This window comes from Triturus cristatus, chromosome 4_1, assembly GCF_964204655.1.
Source record: "Triturus cristatus chromosome 4_1, aTriCri1.1, whole genome shotgun sequence".
NCBI lineage: Eukaryota > Metazoa > Chordata > Amphibia > Caudata > Salamandridae > Triturus > Triturus cristatus.
This window is the reverse complement of record NC_140585.1, coordinates 173,118,717-173,134,939: the sequence shown is the minus strand read 5'-3', so window position 1 is coordinate 173,134,939 and position 16,223 is coordinate 173,118,717. Positions and strand designations below refer to the sequence as shown.

General features: G+C 43.6%; 1 protein-coding gene across 1 annotated transcript in view; it reads right to left on the bottom strand.

Moving 5' to 3' along the window:
* LOC146853830 (membrane-spanning 4-domains subfamily A member 4A-like) overlaps positions 1 to 16,223 on the bottom strand; it is a 227,779-nt gene that overhangs the window by 149,221 nt on the left and 62,335 nt on the right. Inside the window, exon 5 of the mRNA XM_085651828.1 lies at positions 12,409 to 12,525. Coding sequence (XP_085507954.1) covers positions 12,409 to 12,525 — 117 coding nt within the window. The remainder of the gene's footprint in view (positions 1 to 12,408; positions 12,526 to 16,223) is intronic.

Genomic DNA, 16,223 nt, shown 5'->3' with positions numbered 1-16,223 from the left:
ATTGAGGCGACATGAAAATTGCCTACCTCAAAACGATCTGGTTTTGCAAGGGGGGTCACCTGGGTTTTTGGCCCGGTGCTCGGCCGCCACCTAGGGGAACCTACCAAACCCACACATGTCTGAAAACTAGACACCCGGGGGATTCCAGGGAGGTATGGCTTGCGTGGATCCCCCAATGTTTCCTTACGGAGAATGCCCTGCAAACCTCAAATGTAGCTGAAAAAATCACCTTTTTCACACATTTTTGTGTGGGAAAGTTGAGGCATCACCGGGCTGACACAAATTTCCTACCACCCAGCGTTCCCCCAGGTCTCCTGATAAAAACGGTGCCTCACTCATGTGGGAGGCCCAAGTACCCGCGACAGGCAAGGCCCCAAAACGTATTGAGGCGACATGAAAATTGTCTACCTCAAAACGACCTGGTTTTGCAAGGGGGGTCACCTGGGTTTTTGGCCCGGTGCTCGGCGGCCATCTAGGGAAACCTACTAAACCGATACATTTCTGAAAACTAGACACCCAGGGACTTCCAGGGAGGTATGGTTTTGCTGGATCCCCCACGTTTCCTTACCCAGAATCCCCTGCAAACCTCAATTTTAGCTGAAAAAATCACTTTTTTCACACATTTTTGTGTGGGAAAGTTGTGGCATCACCGGGTTCACTCAAATTTTCCACCTCCCAGCATTCCCCTGGGTCTCCTGGTAAAAATGGTGCCTCACTTGTGTGGGTCGGCCTAGTGCCCGCGACAGGAAACGGCGCAAAACGCAACGTGGTCACACCTCAATTTCGCAGTGAAAAATGACCCTTTCTTGGCAAAATGTCTAGCTGTAGTTTTTGAACCCTAGCTCTGCGGGCACCTTGGGAAACCTAGCAAACCTATACATTTTTGAAAACTAGACACCCGTGTGCTTCCAGGGAGGCATGGCTTGCGTGGATCCCCCAAGGTTTCCTTACCCAGAATCCCCTGCAAACCTCAATTTTAGCTGAAAAAATCACATTTTCACACATTTTTGTGTGGGAAAGTTGTGGCATCACTGGGCTCACTCAAATTTCCCACCACCCAGCGTCCCCCCGGGTCTCCCGGTAAAAATGGTGCCTCACTTGTGTGGGAGGCCCAAGTACCCGCGACAGGCAAGGGCCCAAAACGCAGTGAGGCGACATCAAAATTGCCTAACTCAAAACCACCTGGTTTTGCAAGGGGGGTCACTTGGGTTTTTGGCCCGGTGCTCGGCGACCATCTAGGGAAACCTACCAAACCCATACATTTCTGAAAACTAGATACCCGGGGTCTTCCAGGGGGGTATGGCTTGCGTGGATCCCCCAACGTTTCCTTACCCAGAATCCCCTGCAAACCTCAATTTTAGCTGAAAAAATCACATTTTTCACACATTTTTATGTGGGAAAGTTGTGGCATCACCGGGCTCACTCAAATTTCCAACCATCCAGCGTCCCCCCGGGTCTCCTGGTAAAAATGGTGCCTCACTTGTGTGGGAGGCCCAAGTACCCGCAACAGGCAAGGGCCCAAAACGTATTGAGGCAACATGAAAATTGCCTACCTCAAAACGACCTGGTTTTGCAAGGGGGGTCACCTGGGTTTTTGTTTTGGCCCCGTGCTCGGCGGCCACCTAAGGGAAGCTACCAAACCCACACATTTCTGAAAACTAGACACCCGGGGGATTCCAGGGAGGTATAGCTTGCGTGGATCCCCCAACGTTTCCTTACCCAGAATGCCCTGCAAACCTCAAATTTAGCTGAAAAAATCACCTTTCTCTCACATTTTTGTGTGGGAAAGTTGAGGCATCACGGGGCTGACACAAATTTCCTACCAGCCAGCGTTCCCCCAGGTCTCCCGATAAAAACGGTGCCTCACTCATGTGGGAGGCCCAAGTACCCGCGACAGGCAAGGCCCCAAAACGTATTGAGGCGACATGAAAATTGTCTACCTCAAAACGACCTGGTTTTGCAAGGGGGGGTCACCTGGGTTTTTGGCCCGGTGCTCGGCGGCCATCTAGGGAAACCTACTAAACCGATACATTTCTGAAAACTAGACACCCAGGGACTTCCAGGGAGGTATGGTTTGCGTGGATCCCCCAACGTTTCCTTACCCAGAATCCCCCTGCAAACCTCAATTTTAGCTGAAAAAATCACTTTTTTCACACATTTTTGTGTGGGAAAGTTGTGGCATCACCGGGTTCACTCAAATTTCCCACCTCCCAGCATTCCCCTGGGTCTCCCGGTAAAAATGATGCCTCACTTGTGTGGGAGGCCCAAGTACCCGCGACAGGCAAGGCCCCAAAACATATTGAGGCGACATGAAAATTGCCTACCTCAAAACGACCTGGTTTTGCAAGGGGGGTCACCTGGGTTTTTGGCCCGGTGCTCGGCCGCCACCTAGGGGAACCTACCAAACCTACACATTTCTGAAAACTAGACACCCGGGGGATTCCAGGGAGGTATGGCTTGCGTGGATCCCCCAATGTTTCCTTACGGAGAATGCCCTGCAAACCTCAAATGTAGCTGAAAAAATCACCTTTTTCACACATTTTTGTGTGGGAAAGTTGAGGCATCACCGGGCTGACACAAATTTCCTACCACCCAGCGTTCCCCCAGGTCTCCCGATAAAAACGGTGCCTCACTCATGTGGGAGGCCCAAGTACCCGCGACAGGCAAGGCCCCAAAACATATTGAGGCGACATGAAAATTGCCTACCTCAAAACGACCTGGTTTTGCAAGGGGGGTCACCTGGGTTTTTGGCCCGGTGCTCGGCCGCCACCTAGGGGAACCTACCAAACCTACACATTTCTGAAAACTAGACACCCGGGGGATTCCAGGGAGGTATGGCTTGCGTGGATCCCCCAATGTTTCCTTATGGAGAATGCCCTGCAAACCTCAAATGTAGCTGAAAAAATCACCTTTTTCACACATTTTTGTGTGGGAAAGTTGAGGCATCACCGGGCTGACACAAATTTCCTACCACCCAGCGTTCCCCCAGGTCTCCCGATAAAAACGGTGCCTCACTCATGTGGGAGGCCCAAGTACCCGCGACAGGCAAGGCCCCAAAACGTATTGAGGCGACATGAAAATTGTCTACCTCAAAACGACCTGGTTTTGCAAGGGGGGTCACCTGGGTTTTTGGCCCGGTGCTCGGCGGCCATCTAGGGAAACCTACTAAACCGATACATTTCTGAAAACTAGACACCCAGGGACTTCCAGAGAGGTATGGTTTGCGTGGATCCCCCAACGTTTCCTTACCCAGAATCCCCTGCAAACCTCAATTTTAGCTGAAAAAATCACTTTTTTCACACATTTTTGTGTGGGAAAGTTGTGGCATCACCGGGTTCACTCAAATTTCCCACCTCCCAGCATTCCCCTGGGTCTCCCGGTAAAAATGGTGCCTCACTTGTGTGGGAGGCCCAAGTACCCACGACAGACAAGTGCCCAAAACGTAGTGATGCGACATTTGGGATAGGCAATGTTGATGTCGCATCACTACGTTTTGGGCCCTTGCCTGTCGCGGGTACTTGGGCCTCCCACACAAGTGAGGCACCATTTTTACCGGGAGACCCAGGGGAATGCTGGGAGGTGGGAAATGTGACTGAGTCATTGATGACGCGGGGTGGGGGCCGGGGGGAGGCAGGGGAAGGTCTTCCCCTGCCTTCCCAGTAAAAAAAAAAAATCGAACACTCACGGGGGAGTGCCAGTGCTTCCCCCGTGGGTGGGTGTCATGACGAGCTGGACTCGTCATGGGCACAGCGCGACTGTGCTCCATGACGAGTCCAGCTCGTCATGGGCACAGAACGGGTTAAAGGGTTTCCTGAACAATTTGGGGAATATTAGAATAACACCTACGGTCTATAAAGTTGCTCTGAGAGATAGGAAGGATGAACTAGGAGCTTTCGCCTAGTACAACTTAACTGCAGGGCCCTCCAGAGACGCAATACTTTTTTGGGAGGTTGTGACCCGTGTATTTTTCACAGAAGGGCCTTCCTATAAGATAGACGGTCTAATTTCGGCTAGACCCTGGGTTGAGTACTTTACTTACAATAAGGTTCTCCCTGCTAGAGACATGGAATCGGCCTTCCAGTTTAGCCACACTATCAGTGTTAATGATTTTATCATAGCCATTAAGATCAGCCAATGTTGAAAGCTCTGTGTCCAGGCAGAGTTCCTTTGGACCTGTTAAAAATAAACATTGAGTTATGGGCCCCTCTGCTCACGAATGTTTTTAGAGCTGCGAATACTGGCCCTTTAGCCTCCACGTGAAGCTCCCCTATGTACACTAGACAGGTTCCAGCCTCCCACACTAGAAGAAATACACAGTTCGCTGGCTACAGCCAAGTCTGTGTCCCTCTGGGATCTCTGCCCACCAAAAATAATATCTCTTCTGGCTACCTGTTGCGCCCCAATGATCCAGGAGATCTTAAACCGCTCAATAAAAACAGGTAAAATACCGACAGAATGGAAGGCAGCATATGTACAGCCTATACTAAAAGAAAGCAACGCTAGATCAACAATCTCTTGGTAATTACCGCCCAATATCCCTGCTACTTCTTCTGGGCAAACAGCTGGAAGGCCTAATAAATAAGCAGTTGTGATCTTATCTTGAGTCCAACAATATTCTTGATCTCTCACAATCGGGCTTTCGCCCTAGGTTCAGTACAGAGACGGCGCTTCTGGCCGTGACCGATTCCTTGAGATTGGGGGTTGATGCAGGAATACCTGTAATACTGATATTATTAGTTCTCTCTGCAGCCTTTGTTACCATCTCTCGCCCAAGGCTTTTAGAAAAGCTGCAGGAAATCGGTGTACAGGGTGTGGCACTAAATTGGCTTCAGCATTTCTTAACAGGTAGACAGCAAACCGTCATCCAGGGCCCATACTCATCATGTGAAATGAGATTGGACAAGGGCTCATGTTTGAGCCCCACCTTGTTCAATATCTATATGGCCCCATTAGCAAAGATTGCAGAACACTTTGGCTTTGAGATGATATCTTACGCTGATGACACCCAGCTAATGTTGACTCTAGGCCAAGACCTGATAACAGCAAAAAAACTTTATCCATCAGTGCTAGCAATCTCCAGCTGAATGATGGAGAACTGTCTTCAGCCCAATCCAGAGATTATGCTGATGGGTAAAGCCTCCTCCATCTGGTCGAATTTAGGCATAAAACTAGATCAAGCTCTTACGATGAAAGATCAGATCGCGGCAACAACGAGCGCCTTCTACTACAATCAACGTCTTCTGCGCAGAATCTTTCCTTTTCTCCCCATGACAGTTCGGAGAACGCTGGTCCAGGCCATGGTGATTAGCAGACTGACTTATGGAAATGCTCTCCTAGCAGAAGCCAATGAGTCACTGCTTTCCAAATTCCAGGTGATCCAGAACATGGCAGCTAAGCTCACTCTGAAGCCCCCTTCTGGAACTCCCTCAGCGCCCCTAACAAGGGAACTGCACTGGCTTCCAGTGAAGAAACGCTCCCATTTCAAGATCTGCTGTTTTACCTTCAACAACTTAAAAGGCAAAGGTCCATTTTACCTTCAAAAAAAGTTAACAGCCTATACCCCAACTCAAAACCTTAGATCCAACGAGAAAGCCTTACTGTGTGTCCCTCGTATCTGCCAAACACGCATGGGGGCAAGGCCTTCTCATATTTTGCGCCAAAATACTGGAACAAATTTCCGTTAACCCTGCGATCCATCCCTACATATGGTAAATTTAGGAAATTACTAAAAGCACACTTATTTTGATTTCATTTTGGTACACACTTCCGGTCAGGATTCTGAAACAGCGCCAAATGCCCCCGGGTGAGTAGAGCGCTATAGTAAATTATATTAACAGAACATAACATAAAACGTGGAAAGAAGCTATAATAGTCCCCATTTTTAAAAAGGAAGATAGGAACAACACTGTTATCGCCCAATATCTTTACTGAATTTCACAGTAAAGATTCTAGGCAGGGTTCTTTCAGCGGAATTTGGAGGAGTGGGCCAACTCAAATAATATTCTTTCTGAGGTGTAATACAGTTTTAGACAAGGCTTAGGCATTGTTGAACAATTTCTGAATCTCTCCCTATTAATTGGCAACTACACCAGAGCCACAAAATATCTCTAGATTTAGCATTTATGGGCTTGTTATGTGCATTTGACACAGTTAATAGTTTCAAATTATGGGTGATTCTTGAAAATCTCGGGGTGGAAGAGGCTGTAATTATAATATAATGCCGTCTTCATTGGGGCACCTCGCCTAAGATTTGCTTTGGCCCGAGATGGGAATGCACACAATCCATCTATTGTAACCAGGGAGTTCACCAGGGCTGTATTCTAGCCCTGTTTTTATATCTCATCTATATTAATGGCCTAGAAGATCATCTATTACAGAAGAAACTAGATTTCCTGAGGGGGATAATCGGTTAATTCCAACCCTCTTATACGCAGATGAAGGCGTCGGACGGCAAACAGTATGCACAGAGCAATTGATGACTTTTTGAGTTTATGACCACTCTAGATCTGAAGATTAACCCCATTTTATAGACAGCACCACTGTCTTCAAGTAGTGAGTTTTAATTATTTAGGGCTGCCTTTTGACTCACACTTAAACTGGGGATCCCTGTTGATTCTGAGAGCAGAGCAATTGTCTAGACCAGTTGAAGCTATTTTTCAGTTATTTTTCACTTATTAGCATGGAACTCCTGTATATCAGCACACTGGAAGACCTATTCATGCCGGGAACCTCGGAAATCCAGCGTGAGTAGGTCTTCCAGTGTGCTGATATACAGAAGTTCCACACTAATAAGCGTGCTACCAGTCAAAATACTCGAGTAGTCCTGATTTATACCGTCAGTGGGTCTTCTCAAAAATTGATTTACTTATATTGATACATAAAGAAGTATAGGTGGCTGGGAGTAACACAAATGAATTCATATATCGAAACTCCAGTCACTGTGTAGATTTTGTTTTTATGGTCCTGAAGAAAACCCGCTAGACGATTCACATGACTAAATTAGGCTTGAAAGATGTCAACCTTCAGCTACCTTAGATAATCACTTCTAGTACGTAGCACCACGTATTTTAACATAGGCAGTACGACTCGATCATTAAAATATTTGTGTAGAGTACCTCCTGTGCTATTTGTATCTCATTCTTTCACATATTTACTTTACATACACCAATCTACTATTTGACCCACACACCCACACTTCACCATGCGGCTTATAAAAAGATCTCCGGGAAAGGGAGCCCCCATTGAGGGTGCCCGTCGGGCATTGCAGCACCGGCCCAACGTGGAGTAAAAGCCCAATGATGAAGCATGACACCTATCTAGGTGTGTGAGGGCATTTGTACAGAGTAATGCTCCCCGCAGACTCTGTGGAACCTAACTGACCTAAGGAGACACTCTGTACTTACTAGGAACTGCATACCCCAGTGATCATACCATTGGCTTATACCCAATTGGCTTATTAAATTTACTTGTAAGTCCCTAGTAAAGTGGCACTACCTGTGCCCAGGGCCTGTAAATTAAATGCTACTAGTGGATCTGCAGCACTGATTGTGCCATCCACTTAGGTAGCAAATGTCTCAGGTCTGCCATCGCAGCCTGTGTGTGCAGTTTTAAACTGCCATTGTGACCTGGCAAAATAAACCTTTTGCCTAGTCCAAACCTTCCTTTTAATACATGCAAGTCACCCTTAGGGTAGGCCCTGGACAGCCCAGAGGGCAGGGTACATTACATGTAAAAGGTGGGACATGTACAGTTTAGATGTACATGTCCTGGTAGTGAAACTACTGTAGGGCCTGCCTCTGCCATTGATGTACATGGTCATTCAGCCTTTGTGTATTTGCAACAAAGCCTCTTTAATCTGCACAAATTTCCTCATCTTTTAATTGCTGCATTCAGTTGAGAAATCTTCTTCACATTCATTTGTACTCTTTGTATCTTTCTATGCATTTTCAACAAAATAAATATATATAATATAGAACTTGCATCTGAAAATAGATTTAACTCAATGGTGAATAGGTACAGGAGATATGGTCAGGATATCGATAGAAGATAAAATTACATATAATTAAATTGAAAACCTTTTACAGAGTCAGGGGATATTCGGAAATTCTTACCTGAATCCAGCCCTCCTGAAATTTCATTGGACAATCCTGGTTCAGATAATTCCACATGTTTATAAAATGTATAGTTACCATTAAATGTTCCTCGAAGAGCTGAAATATAGCCCTCTGTGGGAAAGGCATCCGTTATGCCGTGATCACCCCCATTTTTTAGGTCTCGCCTACGCAGCGCGCATGCGCTGCTTAGGAGAGAGACCTAATGCCATCGGCACAGCTTTGGGGGCAAAAACATGCACGCGTTGCATTGCTTGCAATGGCAACGCGTGCACGTCTGGCGATTTCCTTGCGGGAGCGCGCGGCGCCATATGGTGGCACCATATGGTCGCACGCTCCCGCAAGGGAATCGCGCAGGCCCCCTCCCCCTGCTGCCGCGCGAGGCGCGCGCTTGTGCTGGTTTTATTTGGTACCTGTGTCTGCTACACCTTTTAAGGAAATTCGGAGATGGGGCGGAGTGACTTATGCCAGGATCGACGGAACTGTTAGTACAGGTATGTTTGCTGGCGAACTTGGCGCAAACCCTGTATTGTAACCCAAAAGAGAGGGGAAAGTCTTTAAAAGCTCTGTTAACCCTTGCACACCTTTTGGACTCACGCTTGAAATGTAGAGGGCTTATCAGGGATGGCCTCCTTATCAGGGTTGTGAGGGCCTCTACTTCAGCCGGTGTTGTGTGTCAATTTTAGCACTGAGGTAGGAAAATACCAGTGCAGTAGTCAGCTACAACACTTAATTTCATTGTCTTGACATGCATACTGTCAGCATTTGTATTATAATGTGATGGTATAAAGACGGTGTACCAACCCGGTGGCTGTGCCGCTTCGTGGCAAAGGCTAGGTGTGCTAAAGTCTTTGTGATAACAGACTTTTCCCCATTAGGCTCTTTCTGAAGAGGCAGTTGGTTTTGGTGCAGATGTTTACAGGGAGACCTCTGAAATTACATTGCATGATTTCAGTGCTTAATTTGGGCGTGTGTTTGCAGTTTGTAGACACTAGTTTTTGGAGAATGACTTCTTTTCCATCATCAGTCTTTGAACCAGGGCATGAGAGAGTGAAAGGAAGACAAGCATTGGCATAGCCAATAGGTCTTGCTTTTGGGACCTTAAAAGTATTTAGTTATGCAGCACAATATCCTTGGTGCAACAACATCAACTGTTGCATGGCTAAACACTTATAAGGTTCCAAAGGCGAGACCTATTGGCTATGCCAATGCTTGTTTTGTTTTGCTAGGTACTGGTAGTAACTGTCTCTGAATTTGCCCTTGGCTCTGCAAGTTTGATTTTGGAATTAAAGGTACTTCCAAAGTATCAAATTGCTTTAGTTTTACATATAAGTCACACCTAAGGTGCCCCAGGGCTATGGTGCCTTGTAAATGTATGTAGGAAAGGAAAACTCCCTTGGTGGAGTGGTAGAGGTTAACACTTCAACCAGTGCTCAACCCTATAGAGCGAGTGTACAACTAAAACACAGCACTAATGCATCCTAATGCCTCAAAGAGCCCAAGCAACACTTACCTTATTATTGTTAAAATCATATATTTTATTAAAATATTTATATCACAAAAATGGTTAAAATACAAAAAACACTGTTTAAAAACACATGAATACAAATGTCCAATTTCATAGAAAGTTACATGCTCATACTAGGCCCCAGAAATCTACAACAATAACACCGTTTGGTAAGAGAGAAACATAAAGACACTATATTTTGTCACAAGTTAACATATCCCATCAGAACACTTCATGAACTACTCTTGGATACATTCAATTATTATAAGGTAGACTTGTTCCACAGATTATGTTATAAATGGGCATCGACGCGTTTTGATGGTTCTAATACTTTTCTATCTTTATCAAGACAAACATTGATCTTTCTTTAGGCACTGTATGGTTGCCACAAATCTCAAAACCTGTTATAATGAGAAATCATGGTTGGTAATTGTGAACTTTATCAGTTATATAAATCAGCATAGTTCATGATGACATCATTTAAAATACTCTATGGTAAATATAAACAGGGACATTATAAAAGATGTTTTATAAGCCCTAGTGAGTAAAAAACTGCCATTTCTGTTCTCTCCATTGTAAAGAACGGCTCCATAGGCTGACACTGTAATATTTTATTTACACATAACTATTGATAGGAGCCATGTAAAATTAAACTTCAAGGTATCAAAATAATAGTTAAGATAAATTCAACAACTTGCCACTGTTAGATGTATAATAACTATTATAGAAAAGAAGTTTCTGTGAGCCAAGATCCAGCGTTCCAGCTGCTCTCTCATTATTGACCAGCCTGTTCCCAGACTGCTTTAATAAGGTGTGAAATTTTTCTGTCAGGGGAACAATGACTTTCCTGTGGGTGGGGGAAGTACAGGTTGCAGAGCAGAGAGCAGGAAGGGGGGTGAGGTGGCCAAACTGGTCTTCAAAGGGAGAGTGATAGTTTGGGGAAGTCCAGGAACACCCCCACATCCTGCCACCGCAGCCACACAGGAGCTTCTGTAATTAGATTAGGAGAGGGATGGATTGGGAGTGTTTAGGAAGACTAGCCAAACCAGTAGGTTGGGTCAGCCTGATCCAGCTCCTTTGGAGAGACTTTCTCCATTTTGGATTTTGAGAGAATTATGCTTTCTGGGTCACGTATATGCCACACATGAGTTGCACCTTCTATCTCATTGGTCAGGGGTGCCATCCTGCTTGATGTCCAGAAACTGTGCATAAATATGGAAGAGCTGCATAGCTCCCCAGATCTGCTACCTGAAGAAGACAAGAAGAACAAGGACTGCTGACTACTTGGCTTGCACCAAGCAAACTGCACTCATATGGACTGTACCTGCTGCACGCAGTTGGACTCTGCACCAAAAGGACTTTGCATGACTCTGAAAGTTTAAGAAGTGGAGTGGACTCCCTGTGAGATACATGTTAACAGAGCCCACCTGCATCATCTCCACCAAGAATCCCATCCCCAAAGATCCCCATCCTGGAGTTCTCCCAGTGGACTTTTAAGGATTTGGCCAGGTGCATTGTATTCCAGGTGGAATTGTATTCCAGACATCCTAGAGACCATCTAGGAGATTACAGACCTTTGGATTAGTGTTTTGAACACTTTGAACCTACAAGGAGACCTTCTGAAAGGACTTCCAGATGTTTGGTGAAGTTTTGAGAACTTTTGCGAAAAAGCTCCATAAGGTGACCGACTCGACGTCGACTGCGACCCAACCTAGATTTCAAGTTTGTCCTGTCGAAAGCTCTGTAGCTCCTGACTTCCAGGATTTGGCCAAGACCTTGTGAAAAGTAAATCAGACGACATTGCATAGAAATCAGCCAACTGAAGGGGACTGCTCGAAGTCGAGAGAAAAATCCTCCAGTAAAGATTCTAAGTGAGATGGTATAGTTTTGACTGAGTCCTCCTGCTTAATGTAGGGCTCCATTGCGGTTGGTCTCAAACATTGCCTTAGATCCGGTCAAACACGACCAGATGTCCCAGAGTGGCGTTATATGTTTTAAAGCACTAGAAAGTGTTTATTCTTTAAAAATTCACATCTCTGGATCCCTACATTGAGTTTTTGTCATTTTGGTGTCTATTTGTTAATAAAAATATAATCTATTCTTATAAATTGGTGTTTATTGTGTTTTCTGTCTTACTTATTTAATGTATTGTTGTTTTTAAATGCTCTACACACCTGTCTCCTAAGTTATGCCTGCCTGCTCGCAGCCAGCTACCAAGGGTTGAACCAGGGAATACTTTATTGATACCTTTACTGACCCTTTTATCATATTTTTGGCCTTATTACTAGTGGTAAGTCCCTACTTATCACTACTAATAATCCAGACTGGAGTTGGAATAGTAAATTATACTATTCCAACATCTAACACCCCCCTCCGCAAGTCGTTGTTACGACTTGCGGAGTAATGGTATGTGGAATCACAACGCGGTCGTTATAACAACCGTGTTGTGATTCACTGCGGACAAAAAGACTGCGGGATTACGGCACATATTCGTTACAAAGGCATGTCTCTAATCCCTGCCAGCCTAGTGACAGACAAGCCAGCAGGTCAAGAGTTTGGTGCAAACTCTCTTCTTCCTTCATCTCTAAATGGGGTGGAAGGACAAGCAGTACATATGGCTTTTTTGCTGATACTCCACATCCGCCCAGCTCTAAACGAAACAGCTTAGCATTAATTTAATATGTAAAATTTGGAAACAATGAATAATGAAACAAGCTGATGTAAGAACAAAGAAGCATAAGAAAGCCCCAGCCACTATAGTAATATCTGACTTTGATATGGTTTACTTACACAAAATTCAGATGGGCAGTGAATGGGTGAATCAATTCCCATATCGATTGCAACAATAATTATTTCGATGCCAGCAAAGATGGTGCTGACAATATTCATCCCCAAACTGCCTTTTACCTGCAATGAAAGAATGATGATTAGAATGGAAAGAATTGAGGTATCTCTAATAGGGAAGTCTGTTTCACTGAGAAACCGAACATTCAACTTGTGAAAGACCTCAAGCTCTATCTCACCATAGTCTTTGGAACAGTTGACCATATTGTATTTATTTTAAGGGAAGAATCGTAGATTGGTTTGCCACCACATGTTTGGATGTACGTTACAATATCATGTTCAGAACTGTCATCTGAAGTCAATATCATGTCTTTCGTATTGCTTATGAGAGAGCTGTTTTGAAAATAATAAGAAAATAATATAGTTTATAATAAATGTGCAGAATTAACGTATAAGCTTTAAATAAAATAATGTGTTTAGATGGATGAAAATGCAGTTAACAGTCATATTTACTCGTAAATGGGCCTCAAATGGCTAAAGCAACGCTGCTTGAAGAGCTGACTTGACTAATCATGCTAAAACATGCATAAATTGTTTAATTCTTGAGCTTTCCAAAAACATGTTTTTTAATAAATAATAGTTGCGTAATGTTTTCATATATTTCTGCAGAATGTTACTATTTGCACAAAGATCACTGTTAACTCATGATTAGTTTTTGCCATTTAATGGGGTAATGATGAGTTCATATATAAAGATGCAGCATTTAAAACACGAGCTTGACTTTTTAACTTACTTTTCTTTTAATAAATAGCGGATGTGCTGAAATGTGTTTTTTCTTTTCATCCTTTCAGATGTTTCGATTTCTACTAAGATCATTTTTAGCTAATGCATAAACCTGATATTTCAGAAAGTCAAAAATATAGTTTAATAATTGGGAAACTTGACCTGGACAAGACCCACATGAACTCATAATTGCTACGATTTAGTTGCAATTTTAACATTTCTGTTTGTGGAATGTTGCATCGCAAGAAGATGAGTAGTGACCGTGTTTCCAGGCAGGGGCGGCCTTAGGCATGTGCAAGTTGTGCACCTGCACAGGGCCGCCAAAGCCCAGGGGCCGCCATGAGGAATCGGATACAATACATATTCGTGGCGGCCCCTGGCAGGGATTTGGCAGCCTCCGGCTGAGTCCTCCCCGCCCGGACCCCCTCTTCCGGGGCCCCCTACCTACGCTCCCTGCACAGGGCCACCATGAGCCTAGAGCCGCCCCTGTTCCAGGGGTATATCAAACGCTGAATGATTGATGGGAGATGAAAGGAGATGAAATTGCAAAGCTTCAGAATGTGATGTCTAGTTAAGTACGTGTATCTAGAGTAGGTTACTACAAGCTTTCCAGACCATTCTTTTTCCGGATACATTTTTATTCCGGCCTAATGACACTTGCTTTGAGACTCTACTGAGTTTCTAGAACCTCTCTTTATGGGACATCCTGCTTTGATATATTTTTGATCTAGTTGAGCTGACTTAAATACTGAAGCTTTATGCTTTTCTAACACTCTCTCGAACTAGCACTATTTGTGGGTTCTCATTGACACCTTTCTCCCATATTCTTAGAATAGGGATTCTTAACTTTATGGAACGCACTTAATGCATTTTTATCCAATTTATTGCTTAATGATTGATTATTGACTTCTAACAAGAGTCTAATGACTAAACTTGATTAATTTATATTGTGATCGAATACAGTGATTTATTTAAAAAACATTGATTACTAAAAACCTTTAACTTATACCAAACTCTCTTTCTTGACTGAAAATAGACTAGTGATTGTTATTATGATTTATGTGATGTTTGGTTCTACTCTTCTCCAAAACAACGGCAAAGATTCATCGCATTGGATGTAAGCCATGGAGGGGTTAAAAAATATTTTTTGTAAATAATATTTAAAGTACTATGGGTGTCCTCACTGATACCGAGCAGAGAGCAACAGCTCACAGGGACGAATTGGCTCAGTGCTGTAAGCAAGTAGAGGCTGCCCCACAAGTTTGAGAAACTCTGGGGGTGCTGAAAAGAATTTTATGGACTAGACATCATCAACAACTTCATGCAGTGATTAGTAAGTTGGATGTTGTTATGTCCGCAGTAGTAAACCCTCAATTGCATTGGTACAAATGATGTTGCATTGCACTTATGAAGGCACTGTGCCTCCTGTGTGTTAAGATCCTGAGTGATATAGTTTACAAAATATGACCATTGCCCTCTGAATTAGGAGATATGTCCTGCTTGCATCTTCTAACTGTCCGCTGTTGAAGGGTGGTCCTTGAACTTGTCCTGTAATGTGTTCACTGTTTGATACAAAATCAAACGAATACAGTAAAAAAAAACATATTTGTGCCAGACAATATTCTGGCAAGGATATTTTCATAACAGATCTTTATATCTGGCTATATACATTTCCTTGGTGGTCTAATATATCAACAACTGTGTTTGATGACAACATAGCAGCCCTGGTGGCAACATGGCACCCTGGGGCACGAGGTCCAAGATAATGCCCCCTCCTCTCACTGGTACCCAGTAAACACATCTGAGTGTCTCATTCATAGTGGAAGCTCAATGTCATTGTACCCTTGAATGCTCACTGACTGTTCACGCCCTCAATGGGATCTTTTAAAAGGGAGTCCTGTGTCAAAGTAGTTGTTTCAGTTTGAACCCAGGCTTCTATCATTGTAGTTCCTCAGTATTGTATATCTTCATGCTTCTGTTGTGATGTTTGGTCATTCCTTTGGATTCTTTGGTGAAAGTTCCAACAAACATATCTGTATCTGTGCTATATTGATTTATCAGTGCTCAGAGTAAAAGAAATTCAAATGATATTTTTACTGTTAAGGCACTACATACATACGGGCTTGATGAGATTAACATTCCAAATTTTAGACCTCCAAAAATATGCTTACCCAACTATAAAAACTATTTTCTATTTTGCAACCATTTTCATTGTAGATTTATAGTAAAGGTAAGCATACCTCTCTCATTTTTGGTTGCTGTTATTGGATTCATCTTCCAAATAAAACATACTTTAACCTTTGCTGGATCCCATTCAAGATGTTTGTCCTTCAGTCCCTGTGTAATTCGGTCCAGGTGTAAGGGGTGCAATAATGTATGTCAGTTATAAGTTACTCTGTTTCAGTGAACTACAATATTTAGTTAGGGTGTTTCCATCGCTGCTCCATGGCTGGGAACTTTTTACCTCTCTCCAATATTGATGCATTTCTCGAAGATCAAAAAGCTTACCCTATGTAGTTACTATGTTACTACATTCTCATTCAAGTCCACTCTATAATAGTTTCGGTTTTAGTTTTTTTAGATCTGATTTCAAACAAATTACAATAAGAATTACTGAGAGGGAGTGGGGTTTGGGTCAGCAACCTAGTTGCATTTACATGGTTTCCAATTACTTGGCTGGGATGGCAATCAAAGCCAAGGTGTTTTGTGGATGGTTATATTGTTCCATTTATGCTCTTACCAAGCTTTGGTGATGGGGGAGTCATTGTGTTAGGCTGTAGGTGTAACATGATGTGTAGCTCTGTGCATTCATTTGGTTTACTTTGCTATCATGATAAGATCTTGTTGATTTATAGCTTTTTCACAAAATAAAGACATGCACTAGCTCCTCTAAAGATGCAAATACAATAATGTCCCTTTCTCAAACGTATCTGCTGTCCAGCATTTTGCTGCATATACCCTTTTAAGTACACCACTAACAACACCCACTTCACGTTCTCACTCATTTTTGTGCACTCTTCTTGGGATGTAGAGCTTGA